The following is a 20,742-nucleotide window of genomic DNA, read 5'->3' as shown; positions in this document are numbered from 1 at the left end:
CATAAAATAGTACTGAAAAAAATGTTTCGCGGGTATTTTCTTAATGGTTATCATATTTTTCTATTTCTCATTCAGTATTACAATGAAGTTAGAAAATAGTGTAACAACATTCCTTTTGTTCTTCTACAACATAATACCTCATTCAATATTTTGTATTGCTTTATTTTGCTTTAATTCTTTATTCTGTTCGGTGCCGTTACAAGATATTTTTGGGAGACTGGAAACTCCCATTATGAATTATATGAAGACGGATGAGTGAAGGAAAATGCAAATTCTGGCATGGCATAATGGATGTTGGCGTGCCGGGAGCCAACGGAAAAACGACAGTTCTTGGATACATGGCAAAACACCCAACTCCCCGCACAGCAATACGGACATGAACGGCAGGAAGTAAGGCAATGACTAACTCATTTAGCAGAGACACAGACTGTCAGAAAGATGAAGACGAACATGCAGGCGTAGATATGCAGACAGGCAGGAAGACAAGATAGGTATGCAGGCAGGCAGGCAGAGGACTAACTAATTGCGCAAACAGACACAGATAGACAATTAAGACAGACAGTCAGGGAAACATGTAGGCGTAGACAGACAGACAGAGGTGGACAGGCAGGCAGGAAGGAAGGCAGAGAACTCACTCACTGATCAACCTGACACAGACAGATAGACAGACACAGACAGTCAGGCAAATATGCAGGCGTAGACATGCAGACAGGCAGGAAGACAAAAGAGGTATGCAGGCAGTCAGGCAGAGGACTAATTAATTGCGCACAGACACGGACAATTAAGACACAGACAGTCAGGCAAATACGTGAGCAAGAACAGACAGAAAAACAGGCACACAGACAAAGAGGTAGACAGGCAGGAAGACAAAGATACTAATTAACGTTTACATGACGATGGGTATGCAGATGGAATAATGAAATAAAAAGAAATAATAGTTCTGGTGATGGTAATATATATGAACTTCCTCGCGGTGCTCCGGAAGGCGAGAGGCAACGGGCCGGCCGGGAGGGGATGGGGCAGTAAGGGGCTGTTATGGCCGGCTTCCCGCTGAGGTAAGTGCACGTGTCGGTGGTATATTGCGCGGACAAAGGAAGAACCACCTGCCTCGGTCTGGGCCTTCGCCTCGGGGAAGGACCGATATTTTATGTATTTTCCAAAAGTGCAAAAAGAAACGACTTATAAAAAAAAACGTAGAGAGGGAAAAACAAGACGCGAATGGTTGGGTACACGCCGGGCAAAACAAACAGCGTGTGACCAGGAATGTTTTCCAGACCGTGAAAAGTGGAAAACTGAAAAAAAACTCAAGGTAAAAGCTATTCCAGAAAATAAAATCAAAAGAATAGAAATACATTAAAACAATGAGCATAGTTATGGCACTTTGGCGATGAAAAAAGTTTGGCCATCGCCTCTCAAATCTCCAATGTAACAAAAGGAAATAAAATGAAAAAGCTGAGAAGAGGTAATTTCTCTCACTTTCTCGAAGGTTAAAAATACTTCTTGTGTACATGTCGTAAACCTTCCTTGAAAGTTGTCACTGTTAGTTTTTTTTATTTTCATTTTCTAAAGTCCTCTCTATTGGCCGTTTCTGTTCGACGTTCAACAAAGACGGGAGACTGAAGGCACAGCAAATCCAGTTAATCTGAGGGCTATATCCTATTCCCTCTCCGCCTTTGAGTCCCCCACGCCGCCCTACGTTCCCTTCCTCACCCACCCCTCCACCCTTCTGTCCCCCTCGCCTCCACTTCAGCGCAGCCAGTCCATCCCCCGCCAACCTTCCCTCCAGTCCCTTCACAACCTACCATTTTTATATACCCTCCTCCGTTTTAACGCTTCCCTCCTCCCATTCTCAAACGCATATACTCCCTTTATCACCGGACACACTCCCCCTGTTACCCAAGACACATTTCCTCCATGAAGGGCACTCCTATTCCCGTCACCCTTCCCTGTCACACACACATACACTCTCTCTCTCTCTCTCTCTCTCTCTCTCTCTCTCTCTCTCTCTCTCTCTCTCTCTCTCTCTCTCTCTCTCTCTCTCTCTCTCTCTCTCTCTCTCTCTCTCTCTCTCTCTCTCTCTCTCTCTCTCTCTCTCTCTCTCCATTTCTGTTTGCTGGTTCCCTCCATCAAATTATGGATTATACGTACACAACTGGACCTCTCACTCTCCACGCCGCCCCCAAACAACGGCGCCACATGCACTCCTCTCTCTTCTGCATCCTCCCGCTGCTCACTCCTCAGCAACACACAACACATCTCCCTCCGCGCCAAAACACACACACACTCTCCCACCATCCCAAAGCACACTCCCTCCATCTTCCCCCGACACACGCTCCTTCCTACCGCCTTACAAGACACTCCATCACCACGCCACGACACACACTTCTTCCCACGGCACGCACTCCTTCCTTCCGACGAGACGCTCACATTTTTATTTTCCTTTCCTCTAACTACCTACTCAGCGGATCGTGCGGTGCGGCATAATTTGAATGAATACAGAGAGCGCGTAATCGTTTCCCCTTCCTGTGCCAGCGGCGGTTCAAAGGTAACCACGTGGAGTATAAAAAAAAAAACAAAAAAACCCTCATTAAAAACATTCAGTTACCGACTGGATACTTATTTAGGAAATGCCAAAAACTACTTTGCAAATAAAATACGTCATAAACATCAGGAAAACATATCTCAAATGACAAACTCGGTTTCCATACAAGATGATGTGACAAAAATAAATAAATTCATAAATACCCTCTTAGTAGTTCACGAGTATTGGAATTACTATAAAGTTTTCTAAAATATTAGAATAATTTCTTAGTTAAACCTACCATTGGTATATACGTGTGCGTGTCGACTCTCTCTTCCTTCTTTTTTGTGTTCAACGAGCTTATTAAATGGTCTCGCGATGCACTTTATATTTAGCTTTAATTCAAGGGGAGCTGTCGGCGGGAGAGCTTGGAAGGTGACGACAGTGCTCGTTCCCCTGCACCCGTCTGATTCACCCATAGTGATCAGCTTGATCGTGATTTGGTGACGTTTGTTTGTAGGGCGTGTGCATTGACAACCCCTTTTACGACTTTATATAAAAGAAATAAAGTCGTGAAATGATTGAAATTACTAAACCACGGTTGTAGGAAACAAAATAACGGATGGCTATGCCTTGCAAGAATAGCAGTTGGATAATTAATATAATCATCACACACTCTGCTTTGCTTCTGATGCTCAAACATGAATTAATTAAGTGTATATCGAGTTGACAATAAATACTTTTGCACTTCAATTACGCTACCAAATCATAAATGTCTTACTACCATGGCTAAAAAGTTTCATCTTAGGAGAAAAACAAACTTGAAATGTAGGTTGTTCAGTGCCACCGCGGGTAACTGGTGGATGATGAAGTCTTTCGCCATTCAACAGCTTTTCATATTCCCCAGCAACCACTATTCATTCACTATTCATTTAGGGAAAAGATAATGGTGGCAAATTAACACAGGGAGAACAAGCTGGCACAAATTGGATAGTGGCTGCTATTACTAGGCTGTAAAATTAAGGGTGATGCTAATATCGTTGAGTTTAAATGAAATATTCACATCACGCCACGCTGCGCCGTAGGAAGCGTTTTGACGTGGCGGGGATGACGCGTCTTAATATATCAGCGCGTTGTGACTGGCGAGAAATGAGGCGGCGAGGGAAGGCGAGGAGGGGCGAGGTGTATGGAAGGAGATTCTGTCGTCTGTTTGTCTGTAGATGTGGCTTACTACCACCCACCACCACCACCCCTTTAATGCGATCTCTCTCTCTCTCTCTCTCTCTCTCTCTCTCTCTCTCTCTCTCTCTCTCTCTCTCTCTCTCTCTGTGTATGTGTGTTTGTGTGTGTGTGTGAGTGTGTGTGTGTGTGTGTGTGTGTGTGTGTGTGTGTGTGTGTGTGTGTTATGGGTGTATGTATGTTAGTCCGTCGTCTGTTTGTCAATCAGTCTACATATTTGATTCTGTCTTTTAGCAAGTCTGTCTGTCTGTCTGTCTGTCTGTCTGTCTGTATATATGTAGGTATCCGTCTGCCTCTTTCTGTCTGTCTCTGTCTCCCTCTCTCCCCTATAAGCGACCTCTGTTCTCACAAAATACACAATACACTAATGGTTTCGGTTTCTCCCCTTCGCCAGGGTGATTTGCCTTTATTCCTGATCCTTTCGGTGAATATTATCTTACGAGTTCCTGCTTTAAACGTATTCACGCCCCGGTGGAATATTCTCCAGTCCGATCCTGCTGTACTGCCAAACACTCGTTCTGCTCGGGTGTTTTCTTCCATTTCCTATGCGTCCCAAACTTAACAATGACCAAAGAGAAATTCAAATCGCTTTTCAACAGATCATGTCTCGGTTGGTGATCAAAGAGAAGACAAGAAAAACAGCCGTTTGAAGGGATCTTGCCGGGAAGAGGAAAGTCAGAAGCGTTCCTTGGCTTAGACCGTTACTTTTTTCGTATCGTATCTATCTCACCTCACTGAGTTTACGACATTCAATTTGATATTCGACATTGTATCCGTAAGTGTTAACAAATTACCTGTTGTTCTCAAAGTCCGAGCACATATTGTGAGCGTAATGTTCAGGAACAAATGGTTGCTAATTTAATTACACCAGATCTGTGTACCCTTTGCTCCGGAATTGCCCTGCTCTGAGCCATGCCTGGGCCTCCTTCGCTGCCGGGTACTGGTGGACGTAGGTTGAAGCTTGGTCATTTTGGGGCGGGAGGCTGCCAGCACCTCACACAGTGGTTCATGACATTGTGGTGGTGAGGGGAGCATTCTTTTCAGGCTCTTCCCACCAGGCCCTCATGATATGGATGCACCTGCCTATCATCACCCTTGATCCTGCAGCGCCTAAGGCAGTTCTTCATGCAAAGGCGTTGCTTCATGAACAGGATCTCTCTATCTTTTTTTTTTTTTTTTTTTTTACGTTGTTGCCTATTGCGCCGGTAGGCATCTTCCCGGTGGGGCCTGATGGTCGGCCCAAGGCTTCTTCCAGGTGGGGCCTGATGGTCGGCCCAGCCCGTTCTGGCGCAGGCGAGTGTTTAAAGTGGCGCCATCTTGCATTGGCTCATGCTGCCCCCCGGAACTCGTTCTTGATTCGCTTGGACGGCTTCCTCTGGAGTCCGGGTTGATGGGTGGTCTTCAGGACAGCATGTGGGTAGTTTTAAGCCACTCGGCGGTGACTGAAAAATCCGAGTGGTAGCGTGGGGATTCGAACCCGCGTCGTCCATCACGCGGTGAATGTGAGCCCAGTACGCTACCACCTACGCCACCGCCTACCCTATCTATCTATCTATCTATACATCTATCTATACGCCCATCCATCTATCTATCTAACTATCTATCTACATCTATTTAGCTATGTGTGTGTGTTTGTACATATTCCTAAATATCTTATAGTGCGTTCTTGCTCATTTGTATGTCTTCTGTTTACTACCGAATAGGTTTGTCTCGTCTCTAAATACTGATATACGTACTTCTCTGGAGCTAAGATTTTTTCCGGAGTGTCTCTTAAAATATTGGGTTGGCGCGAACTATCTGTTGAGCAGCACTTGTAGGCCAAGGCTGAGCAGACTGGTGAGTGCCAGAGCAACAAAATAGCTTTCTGAGCCGCCTCTGCAGTGCTTATTATATTAAGGTGGCTGATTTACTTCAAATCGGGGAGTGCGCTGAGAGATTATGTCTTTTAGGACGATTAAGTCTGTCGTTAACTTGTTCCTCTTGGGTCATTAACTAATGCCATAACAGCTGAAATACCTCTTAAAGCAGACTGATTTCTCACATATTGTAAAAACTAATCTCTTGAGACACTCCGACAGCCACCCGCCTCCAGCACGAACTATACTCGCGGGTGGAGCCACAGCCGGGGACCGCACAGACGTGCATAAAAAGGTCGGCTGCATAATGTTACTGGTTCCTTCACGCGGCGCTGGGAAGTAGCCAGATGAGTGCCATCGTAAAGCAGCACAAACGGGTCCGGACCCTGCGCCGTGACTCGTGTGTCCCGGGCCGCGGCGAGCACGTCCAGGCGCACGCACGGCCGTCCTCAGCCAGGCGTTTTTAGGGAGGTGCGCAAGGCGGTGAGGGTGACAAACGATTGACTGGGAGTGAATACATTTGTAAACAGCCATCTATCACTCGGGTTTTTGGTGGTGGTGTGGTGGCGGTGGTGGTGTGGTGGCGGTGGTGGTGGCGGTAGTGGTGGCAATGGTGGCGGTGTGGTGCCTTTGGGGCTGACATTTTTTTCTAACCTCACCTACATTTGGTGAAATACATTATGAAAAGTAAACATTCTGAAGACATTAGCGAGTCGCTCGTATTAAAAAAAGTAGCTACACATACATGTATATGGATACCAATTAGAGGATCTCATGAATAATATAATAGCTATATTGAAACGTTATCATATATCACTTTACGCAGGATGAGTATATCGGAACGTTATCATTTAGCAATAATACTTGTGATAATTTATTGGTCTTGGTGATAAAATTCGAAATATGGAAAGGACTCTCCATGCTTTGATGTTTGAAGTGTTGTTTCAGTCAGCACAGAAGGTCATCAGTATTGGCCACGGCGGCTCTGAGCTGCTCCCCATCTTGTGAAGAATATTTGAGTAATGGTGACCAGAATATCGATGACGAATCCCTTGAATCAAATAAAATTCCTCGAAAACCTTTTGACACCGTTAACTACATCCATCAAAGAGGCGATGGCTCCGGCGAGAGAAGCATAAATACCTAAGTCAGAAAGCTTTATTTTACTGTCGTGCTGCGAGACATTCAGGCGTCGGATGCTCGTGGTTCATGGTCAACGTGCCAGGGCAAGCACGCACAAAGGTTGGCTGCCTTTATAATAACAGTGGAGGTTCTCTTGGCTAACGGAGCGGGCGAGGGAGGACACAGACCCGAACCTCTGCCAAAAGTCTCTAGTGACGTGTAACATAACACCGCAATCTTTTTGCCTCTTTTCTAATAATGATTTGCGTTCTGAACGTTGTCAAATTTACCCTCAAGATTGTTTCACTATGTACCATCACGGGTAATATTCATCATATTTTTTTCGAGAAATAGGAATCCTATTTTTTTTTCTCAAAAGCAAATCTCGGCACTTTCAAGAAGACAAAATCCCCAATATTCATCTTATCAACCAGTTATCAGAGGATTAGTTTGGGAAGTATATGTAAAGTTGGAAACATACGCTACAGATACGCCTGCTGGCCTGCTCATTTCCGTCCCGATGTCCCTTTGAACCTAAGGTGGTTACTACCGTTTACCTTCCCCATGTTTCCCCAGGTGCCCCTTTATTGACCAGCTTGAAGGGGAGGATGAACAGTTGGGTGGGCTGGACGCAGATTCGTAGTTAGGGACGCTAACTATTGCACCGCGGGGAAATGTGAGATGTTTGGTGCTGCAGTAATTTAATCACTGAGAAATACATGATTACAAATATATGTATGGTAGACATGAAAATGCATGAAAATGCATTCATGCAAAGCATAGACATAAACAGTGGCTCCGGCAAAAATGTTTTCTTCATATATGTTATACACATGTATGATAAATATATTTAAATATAATGCGAGGGTAATGAATATTGTTGTCAGGTCAGGTAAATTAACTATTTGTGATCCCTTGTAGTAAGGTGATAAAGAATATTAAGCATTATTAATTCCTAGTGTCGACATCGACAGAATCATGCGAGACGACTCCCAAGCATGACTAACGTACAGGTACTTATATATTCTTCCGGGTGATAACTGAGCAACACAGGAAATGCATTTACGGTTTCACGCCCTCGCCCGGGAGCATAATTATTTTTCTATCTTCCGACCGACCCAATGGACGCGTTTCCGCGAGTCGGAAACGCTTTTCACTCAGTCATAAAACATCTCCCCGATCGTACCTTCAACTACTCTCTAGACGCTGATTTTTGCGCAGCATGTTACACCTTGAGCGTACCAACTCTGATGGGAACACACATTATAGACCAAGGCACTTTCAAGCAGACGAAAAGAATACCAGAAGAAGAAAAGTCATGCCTGTATTGTTCAGTTTTGTTACATAAATTATGTAATGTCTATGTTTTAATATTTATGTAGTGGTTCCTTGATTTATGTCCGTTCCTGACATTTTCTCTTTTCAATATTTTTGTCCTGTGTGACTGCCTGCCTGTCTCTTCTCACCCTGTTAGTCTGCCTATTTTATTTCCCGTCTGTTTGTCTGTCTGTGTGTCTATTTAGCTGCTTTATTGTCTGTGCTCTTCGGTTTGATTATATGTCTGTGCGACTCTCGTTTCGCCTGCTATTCTCTCCATTTGTTGGTCTCATATTACTAAACTACTTTGGCTTTTTAATAGAAATAAAAACGATTTTCTTTCACTGTGATTAATGTTCTCTCTCTAAACGTTCTCCTAACATTACCCCTATCATATATAACTTTCTTTTGCTTTCTTTCTATTTCTTTTGACAAACCCCTGAACTTTTTTATTTATTTATTTATTTTCATTCACCTCCTTGCATGTATGCATTTTAGGATACGTTTCTGACGTGCATTTGTTTTAGCTATGCACTCCATCTTTTCTTTTCAACAAATACCTCGGTATGAACAAATTTCCTGGATGCAGTGGCCTTTGGCTGTGTTCTTTTTTTCCTTCTTTCTTCCTGCGTTCGCTCCCCTTCACTTTGCACATTTACGTCATTATCTCCTGAAATAGTCAAATCATTTATTCCCTTTGCACTCCTCTCCTGATATCATATTCTTTTCTCCATCATTCCTCCCGCTCTTCCCGATGCTGTTTCTTCTCCTTGGTCTTCTCTTCGCTCCTCTCCTTTATAGTACGGAAATTTTAATAAATTCCGTATCTTCGCTCCTCTCGTGATATTCGTTCTCATCGCTTTTCCTTTTGCTCTTTCTAAGGTTTTCCCTTCCCTTTCGTTCCCTCCCTCTCTTACCTACTTGTTACCTCTAGTTTCCGTCGACCCTCTTAATGGCACTCTCCTTTCCGTAGTCAGTTTGATAAATCCTTTCTCTGCGCCCTTCCAATGTGCTTTTTTCTTTCCTTCCGCTTCTCCAAAATTTTCCCTTTTTTCCCTCCTCCCATCGTTACATACTCTCTTTGAACCTCTTTACGCCACTCTCAGTTCCAGAACGTTCAGATTAATATATTCCCTCTGCACATTTTGTTTTCTTTTTACAGCGTTTTTTCTTCCCTTCTGTTCTCTCTACGTTTTCACTTTTTTCCCTTCTGCTCCTTTCCATGCTGGCTCTTCTCCAAACCACTCTACGCTATTTTTCTTTCTTTCAGGGAGAATAATCTGAAAAATTCCTCCATGCATTCCTCACCTGCCTATGTTCTCATTTCCTTGCTATAACTCTTTATAAGTTTCCTCACTCGCTTTTTGCATCTCAACACCATCCCCTTTTCCAACTGGGTAGTCTAATTTATTCTCTCTCTGCACACCGTTCCCTGATAGGTTCTTTTCTTCTCTTTTTCTCGTGCTCATCCTGCGTTATCTCTCCGCGCCGCAGCTCTTCACGCCACTCCTCTTTCCAGGCAGTCAGTCTCCCGTACTCTTAAAAGAACCACGTCCTTTCCCTGCTCGCCCTCCCTATTCACGACACCTATTCAAGCACCTCCTCACTTCTCTCATATCAACCCGTCGCCGCCGGTCTGTTCGCGTTCCCTTCACAATACCTTTTCTCTCCACCTCCCTATTTTACTTTGGCAAACCACTTTTCCTGCTATAATTCGGCAGAATTTCTTATATTATATATATATATATATATATATATATATATATATATATATATATATATATATATATATATATATATATATATATATATATGTATATATATATATATATATATATATATATATATATATATATATATATATATATATATATATATATATATATATATATATATATATATATATATATATATATATATATATATATATATATATATATATATATATATATATATATATATATATATATATATATATATATATATATATATATATATATATATATCTATATATATATATCGGACATGAGCTCAGCGAAGTAAAACAAGAAAAAGATCTTGGTGTCATTATCAGTAACACTTAAAATGAGTGATCAATGTTCTGCAGCGAGTAAAAAAGCCAATATGATGTTAGAATTAATCTCAAGAAACTTTGATTATAAATCACCCGTACTTATGAAGAGATTATATTTAGCATTTGTAAGACCACACCTAGAATACGCCGTTCAGTTCTGGTTACCGAACTTTATCAAAGATCAAGTTTTGCTAGAAAAGATACAGCGACGAGCAACCAAACAAATTCCAGCGCTCCGAAACTTGCCATATGACGAGCGTTTAAAGCGTTTAGATATGTTTTCCCTAAAAAAGCGAAGGATAAGAGGGGACTTAATTGAAGTGTTCAAAATCCTTAATGGATTCGACAACATTAACCCAGATAGTCTATTTCAGAGAGACACCAACACAATAACACGCAGCAACGGTATGAAGTTAAAGGGAAACCAATGTAACACATTGGTGCGCAGAAGTTTTTTCAATAATAGAGTCGTCGATCACTGGAATAGACTCCCACCGTCAGTAGTTAGCGCACAGAGTATCAATAGCTTCAAGTCTTCATTGGATAAGTACTTCAGGTATATAAGATTATACTGACCTTTCTTCGCATGTTTTCAGACAGATTGCAGCAAGACCTCAACCTAAATCTATATTATTCTCCCCCACAACCTAGATTGCAAGTAGCGTAAGTTAACAATAGAGTAAAGTAACAGTTAATGTCCGCATGACAGGTGGAGTGAGGTGTGGGTGCAGTAAGGTGACAGGTTACTGATGCGTGTCTAGTACCGCCGGTAAAACGAGGATCAAGCCTCCACCTGTGCCCCTGAAACTACACCTCACCCATCGTGAGTATTAGGGGGGATTCTGGGGCTGCCCTGTGTAGACCACTCGGCCTCTTCCAGCCTCCCTGTGTTTCCATGTTCTTATGTTCTTATGTAATGAAGTCATTTTCCCCCACAGGTTAGGTTACCAGTAGTGTAAGTTAAGGGTAGTAATTTCCTCTTATTTCTCTCTTTACTGTAAAATTTCCATGTCCCTTTCTTCCTTAAAGGTGCATGGTGTTCTCTTCTAACTATTTCCTGCCGGCACGTTGCCGGAGGGAGAGGTGGGTGGGTAGGAGCCTTCATCTATTCTGTCTTGTTCTACCACACGTAGATTACTAGTAGTAGCGGTAGTAAACAGACACCCTCGCCATAGACCGATAGGTCTTCTGGCGTCTGTTCTTCCTATGTATTCCTATGTATATGTATGTATATATATATATATATATATATATATATATATATATATATATATATATATATATATATATATATATATATATATATATATGTATATATATATATATATAAGAACGTAGGAGTCTGCAAGAGGCCGGTAGGCCTGTACAAGGCAGCTCATTTGAACCTAAGCTCCCGTGAATCTACCCCCACCTATTATCACTGTCCATGAATTTATCTAGTCTATTTTTGAATGTGACAATTGTATTGGCACTCACCACATGACTGCTCAGCCTCTTCCACCCATCTACCTCTCTGTTAGTAAACCAATTTTTGCTATGTCCCTGTTGAATCTGAATTTATCCAGTTTAAACCCATTACATTGTCCTATCCGGTTCTCTTACCAACAAAACCTTATGAATATCCCCCTTATTAAAGAACTTCATCCATTTATAAACCTCGATCATGTCTCCACGCACCCTTCGCCTTTCTAGAGAATGCAAGTTTAACTGTTTGAGTTTTTCCTCGTATGGTAAGTTTCTTAACCCCTGAATCATCTTAGTCATCCTCATCTGCACCGATTCTAACATTTTTATATCCATTCTATAGTAAAGTGACCAGAACCGAACCGCATAATCAAGATGAGGTCTAACTAATGCTAAATATAGTTTGAGGAAGACTTCGGCGCTTCTGTTACTTACGCTCCTTGAAATAAATCCCAGTACCTCTGTTTGCTCGATTTCTAACTTGAATGCATTGTGCCCTTGGACGGAGATCAGAGCTCACTAAGACCCCTTAATCCCTCTCGCATCCAGACCTGCTTATGAGAGTGTCATTTAAGCAATAGTTATGTGAGGGGTTGTTCCTACCCACACTCAGAATACTGCACTTTCCCACATTGAACTCCATCTGCCATTTATCCGCCCAGTCATACAATCTGTTTAGTTCATCCTGGAAAATACTAGCGTCCTGGTCCGACTCAATTATTCTACCGATTTTGGCATCATCTGCAAACTTACTGACATCACTACTAATTCCTGTGTCTAAGTCATTGATATAAATAATAAACAAAAGTGGACCTAATACCGAACCTTGTGGTACCCCACTCGTAACACATCCCCAGTCAGATCTTTTACCATTGATTTGCACTCTTTGCTTCCTATTGCTAAGCCACGCCGTGACCCAGTTAAAAACTTTACCCTCTACTCCGTGGGCCTGTAATTTAAGCAACAGTCGTTGGTGAGGAACTTTGTCAAACGCTTTACTAAAATCAAGATAGATTACATCATAATTTCCATCTCTGTCTACCGCCTCAAATACTTTATAGTAGAAGGACAAGAGATTGGTGAGGCATGACCTACCTTTCGTGAACCCATGCTGCGAGTCGTGAATTAAGCTATGTTTCTCCAGATGCTCCCAAATGTTCCTGGCTATTATGGACTCCAGCATCTTGCCTATAACTGATGTTAAGCTAATTGGGCGATAGTTTGAAGCAGCTGACCTGTCCCCCTTTTTGAAAATCGGCGTCACATTAGCTACTTTCCATAGGCTGGGCACATAACCAGTATTTACCGACATCTTAAAGATGTCGGTTAGTGGGTCACTGAGTACATCCCTGCATTCCTTTAATACCCTCGGAAATATCCCGTCAGGACCTGGCGACTTATTCTTCTGAAGCTTATCTATCTCATCCTGGACTACTTGCCTGGTAATGATTATATCCCTCAATTTATCGCCATCCCCGCCTTCGTACACCCGAACCCTTTCCGGAATAGTCGTTCGATCCTCTTGTGTGAATACTGAAAGGAAATAGTCGTTCAACAATGTGCTCATATTTTCGTAATTTTCTACTAGGTCGTCTGTGTTTGTTTTCAGCGGTACAATTTTCTCCCTTGTTTTTGTTCTATACATCTGAAAGAAGCCCTTAGGATTACTTTTCGCCTCATTTGCTACTTTAATCTCATAGTTCCTTTTAGCTACTCTGGTGTTTTTCTTCACTAATCTAGATAGTTCGACATACCAGCCCCTGAGATGTGTTTCACCATTCTTTATTTTCTGATAAATTCCCTTCTTTAACCCTATCTCGTGTTTTAGGGGATATTTAACACCTCTGTCTGACTTTAGTTCTGCTTTGAGACTACCTGTTAAAAATAATATTGCCAATATTAATAACAATAATAATTTCAATAATAATAATAATAATAATAATAATAATAATAATAATAATAATAATAATAATAATAATAATAATAATAATAATAATAATAATAATAATAATAATAATAATAATAATAATAATAATAATACAAGAAGACAAGTTGAATGTTACCCAGCACCGATATCGAATCAATAATAATAATAATAATAATAATAATAATAATAATAATAATTGTAAAGATTTCATTATCATTATCATTATCATATCACAACCACCACCCTCACCTAAAAAACATAACTGCAACAATAACAACGATGACAACACAGGCAACAACATCACCATCACCACTACCACCACTTCTTCCTCCACCACCACCACCAATAACACCAACAACAACAAGGCTAGCTATGAATCATGACCACTAACGAGAGGCAGGGAGCTCAACGTCAGGTATGGCTGAAGAGTTTGCAAGCAGCCATTCTGATAAATACTCCGAGGCCACAACATTCTTGCAGTAATGTATATAACTTTTGATGAATGATGACTATGATTTCTGAAAGTCATTTCCATATTTTTAGGACAGCCGTTGTTGTTGAACTGGCATTTTTGTCATGTGGAGGTTGGGAGTTTCATTAAATTCCTTCCAGATTCAGCATAATATACTTTGTTATGACTTTCATCTCAAGATGTAAATATTATTTATACATTTGTTCATACTTAAACAAACGCAACCTTGCTTTATTGGCCTACAACGTTTTCATTTGAAATTTGCAATGCAAAATATATTTTTTCGTTTGGAGTTTTAATGAATATATACCGCACACTGAATGGGGAAGAAAATGTAATTGCAAAAGCCATTCTTATTACTTTCTTTAATAACATTCCTCGCTATCTTCATTGCCATCACAAGACACCCATCTCCGAGAGGCACCTCACCGCGCCCACGCAGTCCCGGGCCATCACTTTCTCTGCTTCACTCCGCCTCGTTCAAGTTGCTGGCAATAAAACACACTAGAATAACTACGAACTCACTGTGACGCTCGCCTCCAAGGTAAAGGACCACAAATTTTCTAATTCCCTCCACAAGGGAGAAGTCTGCAATGTCTTGCCTCCCGCCTGGCTTGTACCGCCCCTTAATGCCACACAGACAAAGGGTATGTAGGAGGTGACGTTCATCTATGTTCATTTTGGTTATGTTTTAAGAAGAAACTATGGGTACGCATTTCTTTTAGTAATTAAGATTAAACATTTCCATGAGGAACTCGATTTTAATAAAGCGTGTGTGTGTGTGTGTGTGTGTGTGTGTGTGTGTGTGTGTGTGTGTGTGTGTGTGTGTGTGTGTGTGTGTGTGTGTGTGTGTGTGTGTGTGTGTGCGTGCGTGCGTGCGTGCGTGCGTGTGTGTGTGTGTGTGTGTGTGTGTGTGTGTGTGTGTGTGTGTGTGTGTGTGTGTGTGTGTGTGTGTGTGTGTGTGTGTGTGTGTGTGTGTGTGTGTGTGTGTGTGTGTGTGTGTGTGTGTGTGTGTGTGTGTGTGTATGTGTGTGTGTCTGTGTCGGTGGAAATTAGTTTACAACATAAATAATGCACATAGATTTGTATTTTCATTTTGCTATATTTGTACAACACGCGCCGTATAAATAGATGTGCGCGGGGGAGGGCGGCCAACTGGTGCTTGTTTATTTGATTTTTTATCAAACGTTTTGCACAATAAGTCAAACCCGAGTAGAACGAACAATGCGTCATCCACATATTGCATGCCAAAGTATATCTATTTACCTTCTTGTAACAGCGTGGATAAATAATCTCTATAAAAGTATGACATTCCCTAACGCAACGTGCATACATATTTGCAAGAGGAGCATATGTAAATTTATGTTCAAATTGCACATTAATCAGACACGGATGAGTATTTCATGACACACACAACGCAGGACACATTGCTGAGGATCATTGTTGACTCGGTTCTGAAGCTACAGCGAAAGTCATTTTTCCCCTTTCACGAGATTCTCCTCTTTATTGTATTTTTTGTTTAATTCTTCCTCTGACGCAGGTCGGAAGGCAAGAACACGTCTAAGTAAACACTACACTAAGTTACGTAACCACTTCTGAAAGAAAAAGAACATGAGATATTTCATTCCGAGACAGACACAATGAACTCCAGCTGTTATGAAGAAAGAAATTGCTTTGTCTCCCAACGTCTCTGGAATATACATTTACCCTTGAAGTGTGTCATGAAGCCTGTGTAGGAGAAATAGTTGGCCGCTAGTCTCCGTGAAGGGGAAAGGAAAAATAAAGAGAGGACGACGACATTTCCTACAAAATGCATGCACGGTATCTGCTGCATCCCTGTATTTTTTTTACAACAAAGGAGACAGCTCAAGGGCACAAAAAAAGGAAACAATAATAAAAAAAAGCCCGTTACTCGCTGCTCCCCCAAAAAAGAATCAAAAGAGGTGGCCGAAAGAAAGGTCAATTAGAGTCCAAAACTGTTTTTCCCTATTTTTCGAGAGCAGGTCTTACTGCATTCGCTGTAAATACTAGGAAGCACACGAACAGAATGCTGAGGGAGTATACTGTGCTGGTGTAGCCCACACTCCGACTCTCGGCAAGCGTAATAGTCCGACATAGTGAAAACACTGACACAATTACCGTGTAAGAGAGTAAATAGCAATATAAAAACTTCTCGGAACCTTGAAAACTTCTCAGACGCGACTCCTTTTTGAGCAACGCACACTTTCAACCCACTCCCGAAGATTGCAGTTCTGGAATTGGGCGAATTTATCACAATAAAATTATATGTCAACGGCAACTGAAGTATATTATTGGAAAATGTAAATGGGGAGGGGTTGGGTGAGTGGATAGCGTAATGGCGCCGCGTTTAGGACGACGTGGGTTCGCGCCCCGCCCGGTGCCAGAAGCCGGGATTTTTCAGTCACCGCCGAGTGTCCTAAAACTGCCCACATGCTGTCCAGAAGACCACCTATCAACCCTGACTCTAGATTCTAGGATCAAAGATGAGTTCCGGGGAGCAGCATGAGCCAATGCAAGATGGTGCCACTATAAACACTTGCCTGCGCCACAACGGGCTGGGGCCGACCATCAGGCCCTACCATCAAACCCTACCGGCGTCATAGGCGAAAACGTAAAAAAAAGAAAAAAATACCCACGACATATTTGACAGTTTTATATTGTGTCCTTGAGAAGAACAGCATGACCTGAAGCGTCGGCGAATCACACGAAGAAAATACAAAATGAAGAATGGAAGATGTTGGAATTTGTCGATGTACTCACTGGCACGATGATGGCGATGGTGCTGCTCATATCCTCTGGCTGGAAGTCGTCCTCGTCCTGTGGAAAACAAGTGTTGTTGTTCTCACCCGGGGAAGCCTCCACACAATCCCCGGGCACAGTGGCTCCCCAGGAACTTCCCGTCACCCCCAGCAGCAGAGCAGGGAGTGGCGTGGTGCTCGTGTTCCACGCTGCCATGCCTGGAGGGGACGGGGCAGGGAACAAAGACGCGGCGCTTCACCTAAGCCGCCACGGTGTCACGTCTCCTCTTAAGTTAAACAGATAGGTCTGCCCGTCAGTCCTGCCCCGCGCCCACTTCGGCTTCGTAATCAGGAGGTACGAGTTCTGGACGCCGTTTTGAGCCTGCCTCCCACGGTTCGTCCTATGGGTAAAAACAAAGATATTTACATTAAAAGGTGAATATATTATAAAATGCAAATATAACGGTAAATAGAAAAAAACTTTATCAACCAAAGCATGGGAATGTCAGTCAACCCGACCAAGTCGGTCTGTCGATGAGGACTGGCGTGTCTCTGACAGTATGGTCTGTAGGTCCCTTTTATACATGGGTGCTGTGAGTTGATTGGTTAGTAGTGTGCAGTGTTGACTGTCCGCTTCCTTATTGGGTGAGAGGCAGCGGTGTTGAGTTGGTGGCGTTATCTCTACTTCTTCTTTTGATTTTAGGTAAAACTTGTAGATCTTGTGCCTGTGTGTTTATTGCTGGTGATGATTTCCCAACGTGCAATGCTTTGAGGTAGAGAAGACGGCGTGGGTCTCTTTCTTTGTCGATGATTTTAGTGATACCCTCCAAGTTACGGCGAGTAACGGTGGTCTTGTGTTTGGTGACGCAGTGGTTTTTAATAGCTCCATTCTGTAGGTGTCAAGTGAGGCTCCTCGACAGCGTAGTCCTTGTCATCCCGATGTATTTTTCAGGTCCACTGCCCTCAATAGCGCAGGTGTGCTCGTAGATGATGTGGCTTTACTGTAGAGGCCCTGGTGTTTTCGTGTGGTTGTTTTTGATAGGTAGGTGTGAGGTTTTCATAATCTTGTAGTACATTGTTAGTTGTAGCTTCTTCTCTGGATCTGTGGGTCTGACGTTCCGATAGAATACGTTGTTCCATGTTGAGCAGTGAGAAAGTGCCCGTCTGATGTAGGCGTTGATAGCTGATTGAAGATACTGGCGCTAACACTTGCCGTTACCATTTAAGCAGAGGCCTTTGTTGGTATATTTTATGCAGACTGTACTAGTGAAGCCGGATTCTTGTGCAGTAACTAAGACGTTAAGGAAGGGGAGGCGGCCTTGTCTTGATTCTACGTAAGTGAAGTTGAGTCCGGAAGCGTCTTGCAGCTGTTGTTTGAGTCTTGAGTTCGTCTAGGTTCTTGATGCAGACAAAAATATCATCGACGTATTTGGCTTAGGTGGAAGGGCAATGTTTCTTGATGGTCGTCGACTATATATATATATATATATATATATATATATATATATATATATATATATATATATATATATATATATATATATATATATATATATATATATATATATATATATATATATATATATATATATATATATATATATATATATATATATATATATATATATATATATATATATATATATATATATATATATATATATATATATATATATATATATATATATATATATATATATATATATATATATATATATATATATATATATATATATCTATATATATGGGTGCAGTGTGGTAGGAAAGGCGCCCTCAGCTTCAAAGAAAAGTAAAGAAGTGGAAAAGATTTTCACCCAGACGTTGTAGGAAGCAGCCATTAGACAGGTAAGCGCGCAGGGAAACATTATTTTTCTCATTAAGTGACTTTCCGCCTGAACTTTGAACGCTCTGCCCGGAGTCAGGACCTCTGTTTCTGTCAGCCACTTCCGCTCAGCCCCGGCGCCCAAACACTGAAGCGGAACGAAACGCACGAGCGGGTCTGGAATTTTCAATTAATGGTCCAAGACAGACCTTTTGAGGAAGATGCGTGACACGAAGCCAACTAGTCACAGGCTTTAATCAATATGAAGCCGGCGAACCTACGCCTTTCTCAAAACAATCGTGGCTCATCCCCTCGCCGCTCTGCAATCAGCGAGTGGTTTAGCGTCGGTGCTGTCGGTTTTACTCTCAGGGCGTAATATTTATCTGACTTCCTTTACAATTTAAAAAGCTCGTCTCAACTCATCCAGGCTATGCCGCCCACCACCGCGTGTACTATACTGTCTCTCACAATCTACTATAATTACAACTGTATTCCTTTCAAATGTTCTTTTTGTCGCCTTATCCCACGTCCATATTTCCTCTTTCTTTCCTTCTTACTCTTCCTCCTCCTAACAGTAAGGTTAAGTTTACGAGTATTTCTTTAGTCTTCTGCTAGTACAGGTAAATGTTATTTAAATTAGTTTACTTCTTATTCCTTATCTCATCTTAAATAGTACTACAACCTCCCTCCTCCCCCATCACCTCCCCCTTCTCTTCTTCCTCCGACTCCTCCTCCTCCTCCCCCTTCTCAATCATTTCTAGAAGAGCCAATACCAGAACAATCTTATTTTATTTTCTCTCTCAGTCTCTAACTGTATTTCTTTTCTCCGTTCCGCCTCGCAGTCTCCCATTCCCTTTCCTCCTGTAGCCAGCTAAACCATTAAAAACACTACCACCCTCCTACCTCCTCTTTCTTTTTCCCTTACTCACTTTCCACCACCCTCGACAATTTAAACGATATCCAAGTACCACGTTACTTCTATTTTTAACTATATAGGAAACTAAAAACAAAATTGGCCGAAGCAAAAATCCTGAAGAGAAGCCGACAGTCGAATAAAAATGTGGAGGCAATCTTCTATTTCAGGAGCGGGAGTTTCTGATCTCTTGACGTTCTCGGCTGCTTCCAAAACAATAGGAAAATATAATATAATGTTTAAGCTGCTGAAAGACATACAGGCCAGGAATTCTACTGACGTTAAGTTTATTCTGAAGCCGGCGAGGAAACTAAAAACCCGGGGAGGAAAGCCGGACGAGGAAAGGGAAGAATGCCGGAGAAGGAAGTGAGGGAGCGATGAAGAAAGAGTAAAACGAATGACAGATCGCAGGAACAGAGGAAGGAGAGAGGAAATAGGTTGAAGGCGGAGAAAGACGCTGGATGTCACTAGAATAAACTTTACTGGGGAAACAAAAAATGAAACGCAATGACAAGTACAGGCGAGGGAAACAGGACCAGTCTGCGGCACAAACGCGAGACGGAAGCCAGGATATCCTTACACCACTTGACTTCTCTATTTCGCCTTTTAGTCTTCCTCCTCTCCTTCAACGCGGATCTTCTCTGGTTTTCTCTTACTATTATTCAAACATCTTTTCCTCATCACATCAGCTGGTGAGAGCAGATAACCCGTGAATACCACATTTTCTGAAAAGGCCATCAGTTCCACGAAATCAGATGACAGCAAATACCTCTTGAGCTTTCCATGAAAATATCTTTATCTTGAGAAAATTTGAAAAGTGCAACCAAGCGGCGTTATTCAGACAGAATTCAAACCTGCCGTCGGCGGGGCGAGATTCGTAGGCCAGAGGAAGTTAATTAAAGCAATAAGCCTGAATTCCCGGCCCGGATAGCATACACGACCCACGATGAAGCCTTGCGATGAAATATGACCTGCTTTATCATTTAGTCTGTTTAGTCGAAAGTGTGTGTGTGTGTGTGTGTGTGTGTGTGTGTGTGTGTGTGTGTGTGTGTGTGTGTGTGTGTGTGTGTGTGTGTGTGTGTGTGTGTGTGTGTGTGTGTGTGTGTGTGTGTGTGTGTGTGTGTGTGTGTGTGTGTGTGTGTGTGTGTGTGTGTTACTTTCCATTATTATTCCGTTTTTTGGTCTGCATTGTCAGGTTGTGAAATCCCTTATTCAACACACACAATGACTCCAATGAAATTAGCTTTCGGGGAAAC

At 42.1% G+C, this 20,742-nt stretch overlaps 1 protein-coding gene across 4 annotated transcripts in view; it reads right to left on the bottom strand.

Moving 5' to 3' along the window:
- LOC126999007 (lysophosphatidic acid receptor 1-like) overlaps positions 1-20,742 on the bottom strand; it is a 113,707-nt gene that overhangs the window by 34,274 nt on the left and 58,691 nt on the right. For all 4 annotated transcript variants that reach the window (XM_050861320.1, XM_050861319.1, XM_050861322.1 and 1 more), the window contains exon 2: positions 16,774-17,152. In XM_050861320.1, the coding sequence (XP_050717277.1) occupies positions 16,774-16,968 (195 nt within the window). In that variant the 5' untranslated portion in view covers positions 16,969-17,152. The remainder of the gene's footprint in view (positions 1-16,773; positions 17,153-20,742) is intronic.

Source organism: Eriocheir sinensis, chromosome 15 (genome assembly GCF_024679095.1).
Source record: "Eriocheir sinensis breed Jianghai 21 chromosome 15, ASM2467909v1, whole genome shotgun sequence".
Lineage (NCBI taxonomy): Eukaryota > Metazoa > Arthropoda > Malacostraca > Decapoda > Varunidae > Eriocheir > Eriocheir sinensis.
The sequence above is the reverse complement of the archived record's forward strand: the minus strand, read 5'-3'. Positions and strand labels throughout refer to the sequence as shown.